The sequence below is a fragment of the Cyprinodon tularosa genome, unplaced genomic scaffold (assembly GCF_016077235.1).
Source record: "Cyprinodon tularosa strain WSP-4 unplaced genomic scaffold, ASM1607723v1 ctg37, whole genome shotgun sequence".
In the NCBI taxonomy this organism is placed as follows: domain Eukaryota; kingdom Metazoa; phylum Chordata; class Actinopteri; order Cyprinodontiformes; family Cyprinodontidae; genus Cyprinodon; species Cyprinodon tularosa.
Genome location: NW_024039085.1, coordinates 1,760,263 through 1,785,384, shown reverse-complemented (window position 1 = coordinate 1,785,384; position 25,122 = coordinate 1,760,263). Strand labels below are relative to the sequence as shown.

General features: G+C 36.1%; 1 protein-coding gene across 1 annotated transcript; it reads left to right on the top strand.

Annotated features, from left to right (window-relative positions):
- The first annotated feature begins 16,650 nt into the window (after positions 1-16,650).
- Positions 16,651-24,445, top strand: cxcl12a (chemokine (C-X-C motif) ligand 12a (stromal cell-derived factor 1)). Its single transcript, XM_038296354.1, has 4 exons — positions 16,651-16,808; positions 18,182-18,299; positions 19,845-19,928; positions 23,230-24,445. Exons 1-4 carry the CDS (start codon positions 16,742-16,744, stop codon positions 23,255-23,257), a joined length of 297 nt encoding a protein of 98 aa, XP_038152282.1. The 5' UTR covers positions 16,651-16,741; the 3' UTR covers positions 23,258-24,445.
- The last annotated feature ends 677 nt before the right edge of the window (positions 24,446-25,122 follow it).

Below are 25,122 nucleotides of genomic sequence, written 5' to 3'. Positions count from 1 at the left end.
TGAAATCAGATGGATGCTTGCAGCTGGTGAATGGTGACAGTATAGTCAGCAAACTTTCTCTTCTTTCTGGAAGGCAGTCTTGACGGATAGCAATAACTTTAGCCTGCACATTTTATTTTCCTGACTCAGAAACTCCATACAGTCTTAAATTCCAACATCTAGATTATCTCGTTACGTATAAACTCTTCATAGACAATCATTTGTGCATCTTTCCTTGCGAGCTGCTTGCTTTTCTGTTGTGCTGATTTTTTTCTGTCATGCTTTTTATTTCTGCTCGTAGGAAGTCAATGGTTTTCTTTAAGCCTTCAATTTTAGTGTGTTTGTGCTAACATTGTCTTAAATATTAGTTGATTTTGAGTTAAGTAGGACACTGAGCAAAGTAATAGCGGTTTCTGGGTTGATTGAGTCAGGGTTCTCATGTGCACACATTTTTTGGGGAGCAGGAGACTTACTGGTTGTAACAGGTAAAGGAGGAAAACTTGTTACACCTGAAATTATTTTCTGAAAGAGATGAAGCTTTGCTTTTCTAGCCTTCTACTTCTTTTGTGACAAATCCTGTAAATGAGTGCTAGTGTTTAGAAACATTCAATTTAAAATAATCAGAGGTGGATACTCCAGGTTCAGAAAGTAACGTCTTTACAGAGATATGTTCAAATTATTTGCATTTCAAGCTCAACATCTGAGGCTATGTAAATCACGTGGTTAATTGAACAGGATGAAGGAAAACTATTGGCAGGTTTCTTTATGCTATGGACTGAAAGTCAACAAATTAAGCATGAAAGTTGGTTGTAACACTACAGGGGTAGGGACTAGTTGCATCTACTAGATTAGTTGTCACTAATTGGTTGTGTCATGGTTCTGTTTTTTTGTTCAAATTTTATCTGAGTTTTCATTAGTCTTGTTTCCCTTCTTGTGTTTTAGGTATTTTTGTTTGTATTTGAGTTCTTAGATATTTCTTGTTTGCCCTCTTGTATCAGTCTCCTTTTCCCTAGCTTGTTTCACATAATCTGAGTTTATTGTAGTGGTACTTAGCCTGACGTAGTCCGACTCAATTCTAGTCAGAATATGAGTCTGATACTGCTCCATAGAGCTGTGATTATGGGGCGTGTTTTGAACGAACCAGGAAAAAAAATGCCTCTGCACTCAATTGGATAGACCTACAACCAATAAGAGCAACGGAGTGCGTGACGTATCTTAAGCGAGGCATAGTTGTTGTCCAGAAAAATCAAAGCGTGCAGTTTCACGCCTAGAATAAGAAGATGAGACTTGATCGCGTTTCTCTGTTCCTCTTTTAAAATTAATTTGCTGTCGATATCTTCTAGAACAGACCTAATAGCAGAATCTACTCACCCAAACTCTCCAGCGGCAGCCATTATTGTTGTCACTCAAGCGCGCTTTGGTCACGTGGTTGATTACGTTACTCTTGATCATCTGTCCATCATCGTATAAAGCCCGCCCTGACAATTTGATTGGATCGCCTGACAGTGGGCTTTAATACTCGCGCTACTATGGAGCAGAGCCAGACCGAACTTCCCCGAACTCAAACCTTGTGGGCGGGACTAAGTTCGGACTGGCACCCAGGCTAAGTGGTACTTGTACAACTAAAGAATTGTTCTTTGTAGTTTTTCAAGCACAGACGAAAAGGTGGTGTTAAATACTGGGTGAAATACTAGGACATTGTATTGGACGCCTTTCTCTGTCTCTCCTCTTTTTTCTTTTTTTTTCTTTTGGAAAACCAGACTTTGACACATGTAGTTTTCATGTGATTCTTGTTAAATTCCTTATATTGTATGCAAAAATGCAAAAGTGGCCACTACCAAGAGTAAATGATATAAGCCTTACATGGTGTGCAATGTAGCAAACATAATCTGGAAAAGAATATGTTTTTTGTACATGTTCTGTTTTTTGTTTTTGTTTGTTCTTTTCAATATGGGTACAAACAGAGAGGAATATTTAAAGGGTCTGTTTATTGCAATATTTTGATAATTACGACTTGCAATCAATGAAAATCAAAAACCCAATTTTTTTAGAGATTTTGAAAATTATGCAAGACACAAGAATAATACAGTATCATTCAAGTAGGGGGTCATGGAATCAGTGTGGGGCCTTGAGATTCATTTTTCCCCCAACATAATCTAAATTATTAGTGTGTGGGTACATGGTCAGTTGTCTCTGTTTTGCTCTGTAATGGACTGTTGACCTCTCCAGGGTGCATTCCGCCCCTTGTGTGAAATGACTGGAGAAAGACACCCCATCCCACCCCTTTGCATGTCCCAGGAAGGATAAAAAGGTATAGATGATGGATAGATGGATGGTTGGATCGATGGACAGGCAGATCGATGGGTTCACTGCTTCCACACGTTGTAAATGTAGCCTCTTTCCTCTCAATTGAACTATTTCACAGGTATTGTTGGTTAAATTTAACAGCATGGAAGGTGTAAGATCTGCCTCTTCTTTTGGCATTTCCTCTGAGCTTATCACCTTTTATAGGCTCTTGATGATACTTAAGGGTCGAGAGTATCCTCACACCAATGAGCAACAGGCTTATTTGGTGGTGACCATGCACTGTTTGGAAAGAACAGCACTTATCAAAGTCCCAGTTTGACACAGACGTGTTAAGCAATCTCGCCAGATAGTAGTTATACAGATAAAGGGAGGAGGACACACAATATTGCTGGGTCCGGTACATTTGAATAGGAAGACATAAAACAAATTTAACATAAAGGGTTTGATCTGAGTGTTCAAGTTTAACTTACAATCTCTAAATGTGTTAATGAAGAAACATAGGCAATCAATTGAATTATGTGGGACCAACACTAGTCAACATGGCAAACCAAACGCTGCTCTTCTTCCACGCTTTTTAAACCTTCAGGGTTTTTTGCAATTGTTCGAAATGTATAGAGGTCAGTGATGTTATTTTGATTGTATTCTCAACGAAGAACCCTATAGTAAAACCTTAACATCTTCCCTTACCAGAACTTCTAAAACACAGCTATTTGAAAAAGAAAATCTGTGATTGCATAGCTCTCCATCTTGTTTCTGTTACCTGATTAAGTCATGCAAATAATATGTGCATTTATTAATGTAACACTCCAAAATAGAACAGTTTTTTCTGCTCTGCTGGTTTTACAGTATAGATGTTATGGAAATTAAGAGAAAACGAACAAGCTTTCTATTAGAGGTTAAGGAGGGGGGTACAGAAACTTTGTAGTTTCTGTCTCTGTCTTCAGTGGATTGAAATGAAAGCCACTGTTACTGAATAGCTGCCACACCACTCCAAGGATAGACACACGGTTCTAGCCAGCTCAAATTTCAACAGCCAGCCAACATCTGAACCGTAGATTATCACAGCTTCTTGACCATTATACACCTTTTCAATAGTCTTGATTCCCTGTAACTGGCAGCAACTCATTTGTAAAGCCAGGAATTGAAAGACAAAGTAGAATTAGAAGAAAAGAGAAAACCTTATTTCACATCCACCTCCCCAAAAAAAGACCTTTTCACTGCACATGCAGACTACAGACACAAAGCAGCTTTTGTGTTAAGAATTTGGGGTTAACAAAGTCCTGTTAGGCTGGGAAGACAAAGTTGCTGAGAACTTTTAGGGTCTTTGTGCATCAACACAATTAACTTTGCAAAGCATATATAAATAATTACAATCCAAAAACTAATATAAAGGTGTAAAGTGGTGCAATTGTCTAAAGTGGCCTATTTCTTTTCCCATAAAGTATCTTCAAATAATGTATGAATTCCTTTTGTGTAACAGAAAAGTAAAAATCTTTGCAATACAAGATTTAGTAGCTTCTGTTCCACTTTATTTGATTGTTTAGCTACATTTGCTCATGTGAGCAGAACACTGACTTCTTGATGCAGGTGCATGGCACATTCTTGCAGTTTAACATCTATAAAGCATAAAAGATTAGGCTTGCTCAAGTGTTCATGCCACATGTGGAGACAGTTTAAAAAGGAGTACTTGCAGCGGTCAGTCAGGGCACTTCAAAGACCACCCATAATTGGACAGCATGCTTCAGATTGAATCCTTACTCTTTTCAGGGCCTTTCCTGAGAAAAGAGTTTCAAAAAGGTACTGGAAAACATAATTACTAAGAGTCCTACAGCTACTTCAGAGGATTATTTTAAGTAAATAAAAAATGAATATATATATATATATATATATATATAAACCACACTTATTCCTTATTTATATTTTAATGTTAAAAGTTAAATTCATTTCATTTGTTGATTCACTTAAAAAATACTGGACTAAAAATGGCTCCTTTGGTTTAACTCCATTAAACTAATGTTAAAGGTTGTCCGATTGTGGACTCGAAAGAGTAATGATGGTGCCGAATAAATCAATGAACAGAATACACTCTGTAAAGGTTGGATGAATGGCCCAAGTATGAAAGTAGAGCAGAAATGATCCATTTGAGATTTGAACAGAGGACCTTCAAGGTAACAGCACTAAAATTGCACCACTGTGCCGTCTTCCATTTTTGAATAATTTTTTATTATTCATCACACATTATGTTAATAATAAATAAAGACTAAAGCCTCAAGAAAGTCTTAAAAGATGAATTAAAAAAACACCTCACTAGTACAGGGATCCCTTCAGATACTCTGTCACTAAGAGAATAATTCCAGGGATTGCTTCATCATTATTTTGCAAACAGTTCTCTGAGATTTTTGGTGCTTGTTTACATGATAGAATCATGAATTTGCTAAGGTATGTCAGGAAAATATCCCCAACATGTTTCCACCACAATAACCAGCAAGAACTGTTTATGCAAGGTCAGATGGTTCTATGTTTTAAAGTTGTATACATACAGTTCTAACCTGCCATCAACATATCAGATTAAAATTTGAAACTGTCCACTAATTTTTCATTTTCCTCACACATTGTAAGTAAAGACTGCTTTATGCATCAAGCAGTCAGATCACATCAGTGAATTGGGGAGCTGTGTTTGAATGACCATTAATCATTTGAATTATGTGAGTGTGTTTAATTGTGTAGTAGATGTGGGTCGAAATTTGTCACTTAGAGGTGCAAAGTTGTTAAAATTGTGAAAAAAGTTAAAACCTCATAATACTCAGTACCCAAGAGCAGGTAGAGGGTAAAGGGCAGGTACCATGGACTCTTGACGGTTGCAGCAGCCTCCAACAAACAGACACTGGGACACCCCAAAGAACAGCTTTATGACTAACAGAGTTTGGTCAGCAGGGAGGGACAAGAGCAACTTTTCCTACAGGAAAAGAGTGAAGACAAACAAGCAACCAACAATGTGTGCATTTCTGAGTTACTGTTATATTTTTTTCCTCTCAAACCAGCCTGTCTATTCACCTCTTGCATCTGACAACAAAAAAGGCATTTTCATCCCAGGTGCCAATTACAGGATATAATCTACCCTCTGAGCATTATCTATAAGCTTGACAGAGGATTGTATGTTTAAATCCTTGCAGAGCAAAGTTTTCTGAAATAATCAGTTTTTTGCCACCAATCATCCAAGTTTCAAAGTTGCATAAATCCCTGCCTTCCGCATTCTGATGATAGTGTTTCAGTCATAATTGGGTTGTTTTAATCAACTCAAAGAAGAAGTAATTCTAACAAAGTGGACAGTAAGTAACTTTGTATTAAATATAGGTTGTTTTAGTTATTTTTCCAACCAATTAATTGGTCAAAAGTGATAAAAAAAAGTGATAAAAAGGTTCTTAAACATTCTGACTACTCTTGTCTTCTCCATTGATCAACTAGAGGTGAACAGACAGATTAATAAACTATTATTCCTTAATGTTTTTTCTCTCCGATTAGGATGCAAGTGCATTTTATTATAAATAACCATCAAAGTAATCAACACTGACTCCCCAGTGATGATCACTTTGCTCAAAGATGTTTATTTCACACCAGCAGAGGGCGTGCATCGCAGGGAGGAAACAACAGTCAGACCAGAAGCAGATTTTTTTTAATTGGTAACCTTTTCTTTTAGGGGGAAATATACAGTGGATGAAACTAGGTCCACTGGCTAACCTCCCAGAAAGAGTCAGCTCACTCTCACCGTGACGAGGTAATGAGGAACAGAGCACAGTTAGTGTCGCTAATCAAAGCCAGCTCTTGAAACAGGCCTGCTCATTTTTCTCCCTCACCTTAGGTTACTTCATCTTTCCTCAAAATCACATGAAGCTCTTCTCTCCTTTCTTTTTACCCATCATTGACTCTGTTTCCTGTTTTCTCCCTTTTCTGTATTTTCTCTTCTATCCCACGTTCATTTGTCACTCTTTTTGCTCCCTGGGCTTGTGACACACACATGTTGCTGCTGGTGAGCCAAGGGGAGTTCTCTGTGATCATACGGGTTATTAGGAACAGGAGACTAGCAGAGACTAATGCCTTCAGACTCACCAACCAGCATGTCGACGTTTGCGGCACAGACAATCACTGTTTTTATGGAAGATTTATAGTACCATAACGCTGTGTCCTGTAAACACATGAAACCCATTTTAAAAGCTTGTACACCCTGATCTTTGTGTCTTTCCAAGGTTTTGGCACATGCAAGCACACTTTTGCACGTGATTGCATACATGTTAACTTGTGCCCTCATGACAAATAGCCCTCCATTTCCTAGCTTGGGAATTACATCAAAAGCACCATGCAGGACGGAGAGCAAGTAACAATATCTCATATTTGTCAAAGTAAAAGAGGACAAGATACTTTGTCTTCGCTTTCCTGACATTTCTGTTTCCCCTGTCTGATTAATGGATCTTTGATTGCAGCCATAGCCTCGTGCCAGTGAAACACAAGGCCGCCGACTATTATAGCCAGCCAAGTTACAAAGAAAGCCCATATTAGTGACTGTCATTTTTAAACGCTCTATCATTCTGATTGACAGCTGTAGCCTCTTGTCTTAAATGGTCTTTGAGTGTTTCATGTTGGGACATGGGGATGGAGAAGCTGTAAAAAGATAGCAGCTGCGACGTTACGGCTCAACGAGCGGCCGAGAATAGAGGGAATTTAGGGTGGGTGGGGGTTTGTCCCTAAAAACAGAGCAAGGGAGCAGAAAGGGGTTAAGATGTGGTTTCGAAGGGGGGGGGGGGGGGTGCAATGATTTAACAATAATTGATAAGTCTAGGAAACACAATAAGTCCAAGTGCTCCAAAAGTCTACAGCACTTGGGACCAGTGGCTATTTTGATTGCGCCATGTGCAATTATTTTCAATCTGGAAAATCTGCAAGTTGAGCTGAAACTGAGACAGAAATTTGTTTTCCTTTGTTAGCAAACACAATTTTTCTTAATCTTCTAATTAGTCTTCGCTGACTTTCTAATGCTATTTCCAAATTGCAGATACATCTTTTTTGGGAGTCTGTTGGCAGATTACAGATTTCAACAGTTCATATATTTCAGCTGTACATTTTAGAAGTGAATATTTAAAGATGCTCTCATTTTCTAGAACTTGAAGCCATTGCTAGGAGCCATCATTTAGCAAATTACTGCTTAGGGGTCTGACATTTTTGTGCTGTGGAAATAAAATATCACCCAGATTCTCAATTAAGACTAAACTGGAAACTTTATGGCTGGAAGGCTTTCCGCTATAACTTGCACTCTAAGATGTTCAGCAACTAATACATACCAACTTTATAATTCGAGAATACATTTAGCCTATTCTTATTAGGTACTTGTAAATTAGCTTTACGATCTTGTAAAATAGAATGCCTGTTATATAAGAGATTCAAATATATATATATATATATATATATATATATATATATATATATATATATATATATATATATATATATATATATATATATATATATATATAAATATATATTTAAGAGATGCATCGAATATTTGATAATCAGCTTTGTGCAGCTTATTGACATCAGATTAGAGACAGGTTATCAGAATTACAGGTTATCAGAATTACAGAGCAACAAGTCATGTGTAGTCTGAAGGTAGGGGGAGAAACATCTGGTATATTTACATATTACCATCATAACCAGAAGAAAATACTTATTTATGTTGGAAAATATATAGCAATTATTTGTAAAGTTTTTATTTTTAATTAAAATTATTACTTTTATTTTGCACCACCCTAGGTATTCTGCAGATGTATTATTTTGAAAAAGGTATTGTATTGTTTCAATGAAAAAGTCGTAGCTATTTATTATCAAAATGGATAATAAAATAGCATTATAGTACCTTACTTTATATACCTAATAAAAAAGCTTTTACCTCATATAACTTTGTGCTTTTCTGTGTCTTAGAATTCAAAGCATTCTTTAAAATGCTTTTTTTCCTACTTGCTTTGATCCTGTTTTATTTTCCTATAATTTAATCATGTAAAGCACTTTGCATTGTCTTTGTACTGAATTGTGCTATACAAATAAATTTGCCTTGCCTTGCCTTGCCTTGGAGGTTTAGAGTTCTCTTCCTTATATAGTGGCTGATTCCTTTTAATTTTTTTTTCATAATTAACGCTAGGTTGCTGTATATTTGAAGTGTTTCTGTCTTTTTTTTAATTCAAATGTTGAAATTTGGGCTTTTCCAAACTTTTGAATCCATAATGAGCTTAGTATTAAAAAATATATGATGCAATCATTTTAATATTCCTAACTGACCAAATGCAGGAACGGGATCAAAAGTTTGTGCCTCTTTTAATACATGTGTCAGTTTTCATTGGTCAGAAAACCATGGAAACCACAAAAACTGTTTTGTTTGCTTAAAGCTTAGTTTTAAGAAAATGTCACAAATTTGGTCACATAAGAAATCAAACACACACAGAAGAGAAAACCTGTTTCAGAAAATGATTAGATTTTTACTGTATTAGAGTCTGCTCTTAAATCATTTCTAAAATATATAGTATTGTATCTGATATGTACTAATAACACATGGAATAAGAAAAGAGCTGAATAGACTAAAACAAGAAGCAAGGAGCGTAGAGGGGATTTTATGTCGCTGTTTGAACATGTGGCCATGGCTGAGGAACAGTTTGTGTTGTTTGTGTTGTGGATTTTGGTTTCAGTGAAAGAATAAACTACAGGAGCTTTTGCTTGTGAGAAAAAGTGTGTTTGGGTTTGTGTTTCTGTCGCTGTATATAATGCATGTTTATGTGTCGTTGCAACATTGGGAACAATCATGCAGAAATGTTGCTATATATACAGACTCTTGGTTCACTGATTGCTACCTAGGAAGAATTGAGAAACTTCTGTGAAAGAGCAAAACTGAGCTGATGCGTGTAATGAATCAGATTAGACAGAAGACATTTTGTGCAAACGTGAAGTCACCCTTTCATAAGTTATCTTTTATCTTTTGAAAGTAATTCCAAATATTTTTGAGACAGTTTAAAAAAAAATTATTGTAGCTGCAGTTTATGTTATAAAAACAAGCTGTAAGACAAAGGTATATCATGGTACTTGACATCAAAATGTTGATTAAGTAGTGTAACTTTAAAGGTTAACGTGCATCTGAGCCTTTTCTCAAACCGCCTGGGTAACATCACTGAAGGAGCTGAGGGGCTTTTTTTCCCGCAGTCATTCAGCACCAGGTGTCAAACTCAATGGATTCACCATCAAGCAGTGAACCGGCCAGCTACACACCAGCTGTCTTTCATGTGGTATTCGCTGGCCTAAACTCACAGCTGAAATCATAAAAAGCCATAACAACCGACATTTGCTTTAAATCTGACTTTATAGTGTGTTGTAAAGTGAGCTATTTTTCACCGTATCTCAAGGATTAAGAGAGTGCTATCAGCCTAACCCTAACGTCTGCTTTCTCTACAGGCAAGAGTCTTTGAGTCACGCTTACAGGTAGTTAGCAGTAAAATCTAAAAATGTAGCTATGGGTGTTGACAGCGGTGTGAAGAAAAATCTGTCCTGTTTAGATTTAGCACACTTTTGAGGCCTGCTTATAAATGTTGAATTAAGAAATACAAAAATTAAACTGCAAACTTTGTATTCTTTATTATTTTATGTACATTCTAAACATTTGCAAATTACAAAAAATTCTCCAAAGTGCTTTTCTCTTTGAATCAACACCCCTTGCTAAAGACATTGTTGACAGCCTATTGAGATGGTCCATATGGTGCCATGGTGTACAGGCCTTGTGACTCTCTGGAGGATGTGGAGGAAAGCAGACAAAAGACGGAGCCAGCCAGGCCTTGACCACTCAGAGCTTCAATGGAGCGGTAGGCGATCCCCTACAGGGTCCAGTTGTCTGTACGTTCTCAAACTGATTTCTAATCTATAGACACTGGCAACACCAACCTTAATATGTTCAGTCATCCATACCCCAAAACCCCCCCCTCTAGGTCACACAGTCTCTTTTTTAAAGGCAAATAGCACTTAAGGAATGTTTAACAAGAACAAGGCACTGACATATAAGATAGTATAAGATGTAATCTTTATTATGGACACTATTCAAGATTTTATTATCACCAGAAGAATAAAATAATTTAAAATCGAAGAAGAACCTACTTCGACCTAACATAAATACAGTTCTGGGTGAAGGACTGCTTGAGTATGTTACATCCACTCTTTCACTTTTTTGTTTAGTTTTCCTCCACATATTGATTTTAGATTATACCAAATCAATGACGTTTGTATTTCCTCTTTACAAGTATTCTTTGTTTGTTGATCTTTGTTTTATCTCAGTTCATTGACTGTTGTTAAACAAACTAAAGTTTCGGAGCCACAGTTTATGTTTTGACTGTCAATTCCTTCCATCAACAAATGCTTAAATAAACCTCATCCATCAGATCTGCATCAGGCCTCCAAGTACCATTGCTGGCACATTCTGCTAAAGCCAAGCTGTGCATGCAGGTGCTTCATGTTTGAACTAGAAGTTTTTAAAACTACCACACATATGAATGCAGCATACATAAGTTCTGTGACGAGTCTGATTTGAAAAACTAAGAATTTTCTGGCTTCAAAGGACTATGGTTTTTAATTGGTTTTCTGAACTTAAAACATTACCATAGCAGTTTATTTATTTATTTTTTTTGCACTTCTTCTATTTTTCTTTCATCTGCTATATCTTTCCTTCATACAAATGTTATATATATTCTTCATCATTATACAGTTATAATATTGAGGCAAAGCATTACAAAATGTTAAATGCAATTAATAGTCAGATAAATGCCATTTTCTTATGCAATAAAAACTGAAAAACTGTGTATGATTTGCATCTGCAGTCAAAAAGGCTCTTTGAAAGTACAGTAGGAAGTGTCTCCTGCAGAGAGCAGGAGATGGACCCCTGCAGTGAGACCTTCCTGAGCAGGCCGCGAGACACATGGTGAACAGAGCACTACACCACAATTCAATCAGAAAGTGGACAGGTGTGTAAAAGACATACCAGCTAGTGTGAATGTTCTAAAAATCTGTCAAGTGGACTTTATTAAATTCATCTACACTACCACAACGGTGGACTTACAAACATCTAGTCAAAATGATCTTGAAATGTACTTCAGTTTCTGTTTTAAAGAAGCTACTCTTTTATCTAAACCTTTTCAGCGGGAAACCAGCTGTGTCATTTCAAGATCTTTCTTTAACCCCACCCACACCAGTCTTGTAAATTCAAGAAAAAGTTAAATGATTGGGCAAGAACTTGTGCTGCCAAATGTGCTTATGTAACAGCAGTATAACAATTGTTGGTCTCATTAGGAGAAAATAAATTTCCCTGAGTGTGACAGTAATGTTGAAATACTTGGATGTGCTCTGATATTCTCTCCCACTGACTTGTTGCTGGTTGTCTCACCATTTACAGCTTTAATATGTCCGTGCACGCATGAACGTGGGTGTTAAAAAGAAATCACTTCCATTCCTCGCACAAAGGCCCAAATGGAGCATCTATTCTTCATACAGACCTACGCAATTCTTTTTCAAAAAAAGAGCAGAAAACGAAAGTGAAGAAGTTATACTGTTGACTAGGGTGGCATCCTGTGTGAGGCAGCTGCACATAGATGAGATGTCAAGACGGCACCACTTTGATCTGAAAGCTGCTGGTGTTAAACTTCAACCCAAGCTGAGAGAACCCAACTTAAACACTGACTTTCGCTTACATTCCCAAACACATACTTGTAGGCAGCTTTTGTTGATTGTGAGAGAAGTCAATACGTCCCTTCAGCTGTCAGCTGCTTTTAACTTCTTGAAATCTTTTTCTGTCTGTCTGGTCTCCATGGCTTCATTCACTAAAATTGTTTCAGACCCGAGACAAAGGCACATATTTAAAACATTACATTTAAAACACAGTTGTATATATAATTTATGATAAATATTCTGCAAGTATAGATCTTAATGTCATTCAAGCACATAAGAATATAATTGAAAAGTTATCTACTTTGCACTTCAATAAAAAAAAAATTGTATAATTCAAAACACAATGTTATAAAATTCAGTTTTTTATTTAGAAAATGACAGTGGTTATAGCTTTAAACTATTAAGCATAGAACACTTAGTTTCTTAGATAATTTCACGTATCATCACATAAGCTTAACGAGAAATTAGATGTAGTATCATGGCATAGACAAGACTAATAGATTGTCAGTGCTGCAGTGGATACTAAATAACACACTGAGAAAGGTAAGCTATAAAAAGTAATTGGTCAAGATGTATTCAAGCTGTATTCAAGCAAATCTGCTAAAGTGGGAAAAAAAAACGTGCACAAGCATATCCTCAAAAGCCTAGTGAGCCCATTCCAAAGTATGGTTGAGACTTACGAGGTCTGAATTGGCATCAGTGAAATGAGATCCATCACATAAAAACACATCTACTAGCACATAGGCACCATCAGAAACACCACATGTGCCTAAAACGAATAAGGAATTAACTGTTGCTGGGTGGTTCAAACTCTTCTTTCAAACTGGAAGTACATTTTGCAACTCATTGGGAGATAAAGTCAGAGATGGCAGGAAGAGTGGGGATGCATACAAACCAAAATGCTTGAAGGTCAGTTATTTGGGGTGCCATATGTCTTCCATTATGGAATTTAGGAATTCCTGCAATTAGGCTCTTCTGTAGGAAGGGGGAACAAAGTCCAAGATAGTGTGCACCCAAAAGCACATTTTTGCAACTCAGAAATTAGCTTAAAAAATTAACAGCTGCTGTCAGCGTATAGATAGGTGCAATAAGCTGCTTCAAGAAGAAATAATTGCACTCTGCCTCAGATTACTGCTCACGGATTGAAGAAATTGGGCGTTTGTTTACTGTGCAGGTACATCTCGGTCAATTTAGTTGCTTCCTGAAGGGAGCATGTTAACACTTTCTTATGTAGAATTATAATGTCCACTAAAAAGAGGGCTGTCCATTAAAAAGAGGGCTTTTACTCAGAGTGAAGAATCCATGAGCGAAATTTATCAAGCAAAATTCCACTTTCGGTATGATTTTGATGAAGGAATAGTATCATAACATTTAAGCACAGTTAAGCATTGTTGATGCTTGATACGTCCGCAAGGTCCACGCTGCAAGGTCCTTCCACTTCCCACTGCGTGGACTCTGTACAGACAGAATTTCCGCACGAAGGACATAAGAACATTTGTAACTACACAGAGATATCCACACAGAAAACATGGCGAGCGAGAAGCAGCTCCTGCTGGCGAGGGTTCCCAAATGTAAGCATATAGTGAACTCCCATGATTTGGCCCACAAATATAACCATTATCTACAGTCTGTGGAAAAACTCCAGGAAAGAAATGAGGCTCTAGAAGGCATGAATGCTAAAGTTGTAAACGGCTGTTTTTTCTACTTCCTTGTGTAGTGATGTTGTCCGCTTGCTGTTTGTAATGAACTTTACATTAGTGTAAAGCAGTTACTCTCCTTGAGCTTTCCCTTTTCTCTGTCTCACACATTCCATGATTAATTGTGCTGTAATCGGGTATAGTGCTTTGGATAAAAGGATGTGCTCCAAAATTGATGAAAAAACACAGAGTAGAAAATGCCAAACAGAACTGTTATTCATATTATTCATGTTGCTCTGAGATCCAGACAGAAATGTAGCACAAACACATCCTCAGTCTGTGTAAATAAAAGCTTTTGTGGTCCTCTAAGCGAGAGGTTTCAGATTATATTTACATTGTGGGATTCCATTTAGTCTGGTTGTGTGTGTTTCTCTGCAAAAGTTAAAAAAGGCACTTCAGGCATTAATGTATAGGTAAGCGTTTATGAAATATTTTACCTTATATGGTAGTTTATACATGGATCTCAAAGGTTCCTACATGCTGTGAGTAGTGGTGGCAAAAGAATTTGTAGTTCATTAACCTTATCATTTTGTTTACTAATGTTTTTTAACAAACTTCTGACAAAGCTGTTATTTATGTAATTAACATACTCTTTTATTTATAAATATTTTATTTAAAAAACATATTGATTGAAAATAAGCAGACTTCTGAGAACATTCAGTTGTTTAAATGTATTAAGGGTTATTGGAGTAGATGAGGCTTTAGATTTTAGTTCAAAAGGGTAAAAATGAAACCTTTTCCTGCCATAGTGAGACACGCTGCAAGGAGTGGATGTAACTTGTAATATCACCAGATGTAATCAGAATCTGTAGAATATGAGGATGTATGAAAACTTTTGCATGGCACTCTATTATGCAAACCTGCACATGCAGAGAGAAACCATCTGAAAGATGAAAGACAAACATGTGAAGACTGACATCTGTGTTCTGTTTAATGCTCCAATAATACCCTAAAAACACCAATAATCGGCAGGCACACAAAACCACACCCACACAGGCACACATTGGAATGTTTTAAACAGTTTTACAAAGGCAATTCTTTAGGAATTCTGTTATACTGGGGCAATTTATCTTTATTTTTCCTAAACAAAGCTTAGGTGACTGTTCGAGCACCATGGTTAAAGACATTAAAGACAGCATTACACATGCACATGTCGGTCATATGCAGTCAAGGTCTGGAATATCTTAAAATCTTGAAACCTAATCTTGAAATGCAGTTATATATATATATATATATATATATATATATATATATATATATATATATTTTTTTTTTTTTTTTTTTTTTTTTATATATACATTTCAGTTTATTTGTATAGCTCCAATTACCTACATGTCATATAATGACACTTTACACAAATGGTAAATGCTGTATGTTAATATGAACTTAGTATGACATGAGCGATTTTAAAGTCTGAAATGCTGCCATCACCATTCACTATACATCTCGGAAAGAGGCGGAAACGCCCTTCCAAAATAAAAGGTGGGTATCTCAATGCATGTCTATGTGTTTCACTCAAAAACAATAGTTAAAGGAGAATTCCGGTTTTTAACACTTTTAGCCCATTTTCTGTAGTGTCCAGGATGAAATCGAATGATCGACACCAAAATTTAGACAATTGGTCCTGTCTCTGCTTTTTGGCTCATGCAGAATCCCCCCCTGGCTGCTTCAGAATGGCTTCCACTGTGCATGTCCGATAATGTCCTTAAAACAACCTTAAACGTTCTTTTTTTAAAATATGCTACTCACCGGGTCGTCAGCGCTGTTCAATGACGTTCCAAAAAAAGTTTCGTAAAGAAAAAACGTTCCTGTAGTGTTTTATTTAGCATTTTGTAAATCCCATTGAGTTCTGTTGGAATAGTCAATATCCCTCCGCCACCGGAAACGGAAATGGGGCCTGTTTACGCTTAGTTGTAGTCTTTTCGCAAGGCCCAAGTGTTTCTGCACTCCGACGTCGAGGTGCTAACGTCTCTGTTAAACACTTTAAAAAACTCTGAAAATGGAATACGAAAGGTGGATTCTTGAGGAGGACATATTGGACTTTGAGTTTGACGGTAGAGGATACCGTTTTGAACCGGAATATACTGAGGAGGAGTATATAGAGACATTGTCGCCAACTAGTGGTCTGGAGTGTGCAACGCTTCAGATTCGAACGGGAAGCGGAAGTTTATAAGCGGTTGTGATGTATCGGAAAAAATAGTTCTGGGATTTACAAAATGCTAAATAAAACAAGACAGGAACGGTTTTTCTTCACGAAACTTTTTTTGGAACGTCATTGAACAGCGCTGACGACCCGGTGAGTAGCATATTTAAAAAAAAGAATGTTTAAGGTTGTTTTAAGGACATTATCGGACATGCACAATGGAAGCCATTCTGAAGCAGCCAGGGGGGGATTCTGCATGAGCCAAAAAGCAGAGACAGGACCAATTGTCAAAATTTTGGTGTCGATCATGCGATTTCATCCTGGACACTACAGAAAATGGGCTAAAAGTGTTAAAAACCGGAATTCTCCTTTAAATAAATGATGGGTATGGCAAGTCTATATATCATAAATTCAACTGTACCGCCTTTACATTCAAGATATCTCAAATTGTTTTATGACTAGACTTTTTAGCGATGTAAGATAGCTCTAATTATATTTTGACTAGATCAAATACCTATTCGATATATCTCTAATTATATTCTGACTAGTCGAAATAACATCCGATTTACCATTAACTTGTATGGAGACGTCAATTTAAGATATCTAGAATGAATTACTGACTATGGATGGTCAGACGAAACCAAATTTATGTTAAAACGGCTTGCCATATTATTGGGTTAATTTAGATTAGCTGCATTCACTGCACATGTTCCGTTTATAGGCTTTTACTTTTCTAACTACCGGAAGTCACCTCCTTTTGACTGTGTGGCTTGACTGTGGTGCGTAATTAAACTCTCGGCCAGCATCTCTCCTGTCACAGTGCCTTTCAGACTTTACTGTGAGCAGAACCCGAACGTGGAGATTTTAACACAGAAACATGGATGTAAAGCTGCTGACCGTCGTGGCTGTCCTGATCATAGTGATATACTCACCTCCCTCTGAAGGTACTGACACATTTTCTTATTTGTGGCTAATGTTCAGCCTGAACTTTAATGTTAATTGAGTGATAATCTCCAACTTTGATGGTATATGTAAAATAAGTATATACGTGAATATTCTGGAAAAAGTCTTTTATAATATATTTTACACTTTGTTTTACCTTTATAAGTAGTGAAAGCGCAGTTTTGGACAAGCTTTCATTTGAATCAATGATGACATGGCCTCTGATAATACTTTATTATATATTCTAAGCGTAAACATTTAATTAAATTTAAACTTAATAAGGCTGATCCATTAAATAGTTTTAGATTTTTGATATTTATTGATGTGGGTATAGTGGAGATTATTCTGAAGCGTGGATAAGTTGATTTTCTTCCGTGCGTAAAAGCGCTGACACGCTGCACATGTGGCTCTTGCTGCATGGAGAAGCCTAAACCCTCTTTTGATCACTGATCAACACCTTATCAACGCCTGCCCTCTTTGTTTTTCTTTAATTACACACAAGTGAGGCGTTACGGGCCCCAGTCCGCGCGGCGTCAGCGCGCAGCCCTTATGTTGGCTGATACCCCATTATTATTATGGTAATTCCCGTTAGATCAGGTGTAAAAAAAATAATTTGCATAAGATTTAATCTGGTGCAACACATCAAGCCATCTGCTATCCTACAGCGTGACAAAAGGCTATTTTTATGGATCATCTTTTGCATTATCCTACAGGATAAACGGTAATTGAAGCTATTACCCTAATTGTTTCTTCGGAAATACTCAAGAACAAAGTATAATTTTCGAAAATAGTTTCCTTTGAATTTCGCAGTAGAACTGAAGGACGTTTTGAGAGAACATGCATTTATTTGTCCATATAGATCAAGCATGAACGTCTGTACATAAACAGGAAACCTAACGCTGTAGCGGAATGCCCTTTTATCAGAGAGGACCACACAGTACCAAATTACGCAAAGACTGATTCTTCCTTTTTTGTGGAATCAAAACACGAATAAGAGGCGGATGAGATGGGATATTTCCAGAGGCGGTCATCAAGGAGGTTTCATGACCCCGCAGGAGTAATGAGCCGTAAATGCGGGCTGCAGATCTAAACATAACAATGCATTTCTTTGTTGATGTTCAGCTGATTAAGGTGCAGGACTTATGATTCAGCTTGTCAGTCCATAAATTCTGGAATTTTTGTTATTTTATTTACTTTGTTCCTGGATACATTTCAAGTTATTTATTGCTTATAAATGTTTAATCCTGCTCCTTTTCAACAGGCTGTTTATAATGTAAGATCCCTGATGCAATCATCAGTTTAATCATTTATCACTGTGAAGATCCTTTCCTGCAAATTCTGTCTTGTGTGACTTATCTGCCCTTTGGTTCCTCAGCAAAGCCCATCAGCCTGGTGGAGCGATGCTACTGCCGTGCAACTGTTAACAGCCTCCCAAAAGGTTATATCCGAGAGCTCAGATTCATCCACACACCTCACTGCCCTTTCCAAGTGATGTAAGTCTTTTTTGGTTTCCTGTTTTCTTAATTAATGTTCAGTTGAAAAGCAAATTTTTGTCTTAGTCCACACTGAAAACTTTTTTGCTTGTCTTTGGGTATTTCTCACCATCAATCTCAGATAAGTGACAGGCTAGAGAAAGGAGTTAGGCATGCATATGTACACACCCGCCCCTTGTCAGTCGCTCACACATACACTCAGAAAGTGAGACGTTTGTACAACTGGCTCACTGAGGCATCCACAGGAAGTGATCCTGTTGAAGGTGAAAAAGAGAAGGGAAATAGATTCATGTAAGCTTTTTGCAGGAAAACATCAATACAAACTATTGCTTATTTCTACAATTCATGCAATACACATTTAATACCGACAGTACACCTCTATGGACTAACAGCTTTAAAAGTAACAGCTTCGTAGAACATGTTATGCTTGGAAAATAAAATACCTGTGTTGTCACCAGAGGTGGTGTTAGCAGCGACTGTCAAAATTTCTATTAAAAAATAGATTTGGAGTTTATTTTTCCAAAAATTTGTTAGCATCTTAATTAACATTTAGCATAGTTTCCACTGCTGTGTTCTAAAATACAGATCCTTATCTAACACCTGAGATCTTCAAAAAATCCTGATCCAGCATGATTTCACGCTGAAACATGCTGGATTCTCATTCTCAGTTCAGCCTTCCTATTACCTCCCCAAAGCCTTGCACTCTCATCCTCTTTCTCACCCTAAACGACCTGCAGACATGTCATGACATGTAGAAAGTACATCTCAGTGCTTCATCTTTACTTAATTGTAAACACATTACTGATACCAAACATAGCTTCTTCTTCTTTTTCCGTGAGCAAAGAAATTTATAAGAAGAGTGAAGAGATGTTGTGGTTCATCAATATAATTAAGGGGTCTTATAATGCCACAATAAGAGGAGAGAACAATTTTTACGCAGACATTGAGCTTAAAAAGTTATTTATCTGCAAAAGAGATATTTTGGATTTATTTTGATTAATCAATTATTGACATTATCATCTGTTTATTTAGTAATTCATCAATTGTCAAGTGGAATATATAGATGCTAAAAGGCGCCACTGGCAGTAATTAGACCAGAATTATACAAAGTATTAATAAATATTTAATTTTGAAATGAAAAGTTTTTTTCTACTTAACATGTTCCATCTAGAACTTCTCAAGTGGTAAAGATTTAACTTTAACTTAATCTGTAAAAAAAAATCTCTAAAACCAATTGATAACTTGATTGCAAATTGATAACAAGTTGCATTGTTTGATATGCCAATCTGAATCTCTGTCAATCGTTATAATAAGGCATGAGGTTATAAATCTAATTAATTTTATCTGCTGGAGCAGACATCAGTTTTTTATCAGCAATACTATCTCAAGTCACTGGGATTTCAGTAAAAGCCTTTTTTGCCTGTGACTAACTAACACAACAGTGTAAAAGAACCCTGCTAAGTGTCAAATTACCCACCGCTGATCTTAATTTGATTTGATAAATCATGTCAACTTACTTACAACTTTTTCCCCTTTTCCTATCAGTGCCAAGTTGAAGTCAGGCAAGGAGGTGTGTTTGAACCCAGAAATGCCATGGCTGCAGCATTACCTGAAGAATGCCATCAGAAAGTGAGTACCAGCAACACAATACACATTTCCGTCTGCAGTTGTTGGGTTTTAACTTGTAAGTCATTTAATGCAACTCTTTAACTCAGGAGATTTAAGCAGAGAGGGTCCAAATGCGCATTTGGACAACCCATTGACAGACTTTTGTGAGAGAAAGTGGTTGCATAAACTTAAAACATGCAGCTACACGAGCAAGTGGGAGTAGATACTAATTCCACTTTAGAATAAAAGCAGTGGTTTAATGGAGGGACAAGACACCCACTTTCATACTGCATTCAATTAAAGGGGGTCAGGGGTGGTGGGCATCCAAAAGAAGTTTTACGGTGGTAAAGTACAAAAAAAAAAAATAGAAAACACTCATGCATAAATCCAACTGCTGCTGAGTGCAATATAAAACCGACTGATGCACACACAGTCCAGCAGTCGGGCTGTCTCAGAGGGTGATGGCTTACTCCTTGTGTTGGCAAGGTGTGAACTGCTCACAGTTTAACAGAGGGCTGGCTTCAAGTGTAGATTATACCCTGTTTACAATAGATCAGGACCTAATGTGTTTCCAATTACACATGCAGCCAAAGGGGAGTTGAAAAGGATAAACCTTTTTGCAGTGGGTAAAATGCACAACCTGAATCTCATACATTGTCCTCCTCTTTAATCTGTTAAAATAAACATTGGTTATTTTATGAAAAAGAAAAAGGATTATCACAACAACAAAAAGGGCCTACCCAAGTTAAAAAAATTAATATCTTTATATACTGTTTCTTTCAATTATAGAAGGCTTAATAACTTAATATTCTATTCCAGTATAGACATGAAAGTGTTCAGGTTAATAAGAGAATCATGTGATTGCCAGATGTTTCATTCTTTATTTCAACAATCTATATATTACAAAAATGCACTTTAAAATGTACCTTTTTTATCTAAAAAGGCTGATTCTGAACACAGCTGATAAGTAATTTTTTCATAAGTATTTAATGCATAGAAATCAACTTAATTTTTCCCCCAAAACAATTAAATCAACTTTTAACATACAAAGTCTAAATGGTAAATCAAGGTTTTCTTCTCTGGTCACTTTTATTCAATATCTACATAATTTCCCTTGGTGAAATAATTGAGAACTTTGATATCGCTTGCTATATAATGCCATGATGCAAAAGTCTATTCCTGCTTCTATTATTAAACTAAATTAATTTTCCTTATGGTCTCCTCTGCTCTTTACATAATGGTGCTGAGTTCCAAATCAGTGCACAGACACAGAGGACAATGGACATTGCCTGGTTACTGTATTCTGCTTTTCCAGGACTTTAAAATGTCAACATTTCAAAATTATATGCTTTCTTATTAAAATCATACATAAGGTCTAAAGTTGTTTAAAGCATGAAAATTTCCTTTGACTGTAGTAGGTAATATAGTTGGAGATAAATTTGAAGTTTTTACATTTAATAACATTTAAATGGGGCGGACAGGGGTTAGGCCCGTTCGTCTGGTTCAGTTTGGAAGTTTATAAGCCAAAACAAGACATGGTTTTTGGTCCATTCCATAAAGCCTCTAACTCAATGCTATTTCTGACATTTTGAATTGGAAAAAGCTTCCTGGATGGGAAGCGAAACGTCTTCAAACTTGGAAACAAAGTCCAGTGGATTGTTTTTTTTTTTTTTTTTTACTTTTTTGGAATGACTATGACCTGGATGACTGAGAATCCTCACCTGCATTTATTTACAATAAAGATCTCAAAACCCAATTTCCATAAAATAAATCTTCCGGCAAACATAATATTTGTGATTTGAAAATTACTTTCAACCTATCCCTACCATCAATATTTTAGTTAGATTAAAATCATACAAATACAATGGTAGTAAATATCATAGATTATAATTTTTATATATGATGTAATTTGCTTATTACCCTTGTACGCTCGCTGTTGTTGTATAAAGAGGATCTACAAGGAACAACAATGTTATTCAAAATATGCTGACATTTTAAATATTTCGCCATTTTTGGCATTTTACTTTGAATTTTCCCAGTGGTCAGTATTTTTCTTAAATCTCTTGCTGTGACTGAAAAGTGTATTAAAAAAAAACATTGTTCCTTTCTGCCAAATGTGCATAATTAAGAACATAATTCATATATTTTTATTGACCAAAGATATTGTAACTTAAAAAAAACATTTCTGTTTCAAGTAAAGTAGTGTGATGGTGAACATTTTGGTATTTGATTTAAATAAAAAGCATTTTGATCATTTTTTGAAGTTCTGTTTTATTTACTTTGTAAAAATACCTTGAAACTGTGGTTCAGATTTAATTTTGATAATTATTCTAATGTTCATTAGAATCTTAAGACAGTAGAGATGTTCCTGTGAGATAAAAGCAATCCCACCCACCATGATTCCTTTAAGTATTACCGTAGTATGAACTTCCACCATAATGCTGTAAACCTCGTAGAAGCCCTACCATAAAACCACAACCCATTATGGTCACTGAATCAGTGTATCTATTATATCGATGAGTAAATGGTTAAGAATTTCCGACAACGAAGAGAAGAAGATAGTCATTGTTTTTTTGTTTTTTCTTTTAACTTGCCTAAATAGATTATATGATGCTAAAAGCCACAAAAGATGCATAGTTAATTAATTAGTCATGATGTTTTTATTTCAGCAACACTGCCTGAATGAATATTTTAGAGAAAAATATTTATCTTCTGGAACCCAGTCAATTTTGCAGTGTTTAAGTAACTATTTAAGAGTTAAGTTTAATGGAAACTCGAGTGCATTTGGTCCCATTCTGAATTATTTTAAATAAATTCTCTACATAGTGTATATCTTAGTCCAGTTGTTGTTGTAATAACTCTAAAAGAGTCAATGTACTTTGACACTGCATATTTAACACTGTTGATTTTAGCCTTTAAAAAAAACTATACTTACTCTCTGTTTGTAAAAACAAATTTTTTCATAGACCTAAGTGTTACCTGATAGGTAAAAAATAGGTATGAACTATGAAGAGCCCACAGGACATTAGTTTCTGGGTTCCACTGATATTAAATTCCCTTTGCACCTGATATGTAGGAAGAAAAACCCAAACCGCTTTCCAACAGTAGTCAAATATGATGTTTTTATTTGCTCTTCCTATTGTTGTAGTTATTTATGCTTCAAGAGGGTGTTTAAAGGTTCTTTTTAAAAATTGTTATTATTTTTTTAGTATTACCCTGTAAAGAATTTTCACCTTGTGTATAAATTATCCTATACAAATAAATGTGCCTTTTCTTGTGATCCAGAAACCATCTTCATATTTATTTTGTTACTCTGTTCCAGGATGAAGAAATCCATGCAGGCCAATTAAAATGCATGAGGTTTTCCTGAACCACTCCAGAAGATTTTCGCCAGCATCATCTTTATATACATACAAAGGAAGATCTTCTGATATTCAGCACTTATCTTAGCTGCTCTGCTGCAGTCCTTTTGCATGGATTGGACCTCTTCATCATCAACACCATTTCATGGAAACATCTTCACCATCACCACTTATAACAAATGTTTCTAGCGAGAAGTATCAGTATATCTGAGAGTGCGTTTTGCTAAATATATTGTATATGCCTTTTGATTAGCCAGGAAATGTTTCTTATTTTGAAAATGCATATCCTGATTGCTAGTGACCAATGGATGGTTCCTTCTCCAAAAGTTAATTGACACCAAGGAATTTCGGTCAGTGCCAGCTAACCCCCAGACTGAACATAAGATGTAAATAAAAACCTAATAAAAATGTCGCTTCCAATGTTTGTAATGGAACTTTGGATGCCAGTAAAGATGGAGCATTTCCTGTGCTGTTGCTGTGATTGTGTGATAAACCAACTTGTGTTATTTCCTTAACTTGTTGCAGTAAAAAAAAAAGAAAAAACATCTGGTTCCCAAAAAGTTTTAATTGAGGAGCCAATACGTTAAGATTTACTGGAACCATTAAATTGAATCAGTTAACAAGAAGCGGGGGGAACAAATTGTAACGCTCCTCAGTCACATCTGGCAGCCTTTGTATCCTTTTGTTTTGTGTTAAAGAAAGATTCACAACAATTTGACAGTTGTTTTTCCTCTAGCAGTTATCAAACGGAGAACCACTGGGGGCTGCAGAGAAAATAACACTAAAATGTACATGAACATGACTGCCTACAGCCGCCATGCTTATAGCGATGCACTTTAAATGTGATGTATTCATATTTTGACAGCAAATCTCTGTAACTCTGCCTATTTACTTTCATCTTTGTTTTCTGTGTTTTGGTATTTTTGATCACTGAATGTTTAGCTGCAGCAATCTGTTAAAAATTGGGAGATTAATCCATATATTCATTTTTACTCTCCTGCTCATATGTAATAGTAATTATATTCAAATGTTTTATTTTTGTACTCTTACACATTTATATATTGCATTTAAACATTTAAAATGAAGGAACTATACTCACACAACTGAGCCATGCAGCTTTTTTTATATTGTGAAACTTGTATTCATCTGTTGAGTAAATAAATATAAAAAAATCAATGTTTTAATGTGGTTTCCTGTACATTCTACATCATTACACCTGAACAAAAAACTCCTACTCTATGTTACTCTTTACATTTAGTGCATGCAGCTGCTGAAATTCTATAGTATCTATAGGTCAGAGGATAAGTGGAAGCCTTTCATGTTGGAACTTGTGTTTGGCTCTCCTCGCACAGGAAAATTAAAAGCATTGACAATGATCCTGACTCTGATTTAACAATTAACTCAACAAGCAGCTATTAGGAAATATTACAGCTAAATGAGATGAACTTTTAACTCCCCGTCCCTAAGGGCATTTTGTGAACAGAACACAGCAGCAATATAAGGGGGAATAGCTGACAAAAGCATAACGGATAACTGCAAGTGGTGGTCATTCTTTATGACCAGTTTGAACAACATTTAGTGGAATGGTAGCAATGTTTTGAAATGCAAAAGAGGCAAATATTTAGCTCTAATCATTTGACAAAAATGTTTTCCTTGAACTGAATGCACAGTTTCAGCGGCATATCTTGTAATTCTATTGACTATTTTCTGAACAATCAATGCCTCAGGTATAATTTCTCCAGCTGACTTCTGTAGGGGTGAGGATATGTCATTTTCTGATCACTTAGCATAATCTTTGCAATATAAATTATAATGCGCTAATTTAAGAAAGATCTAGGATGGCTCCAGCTTTG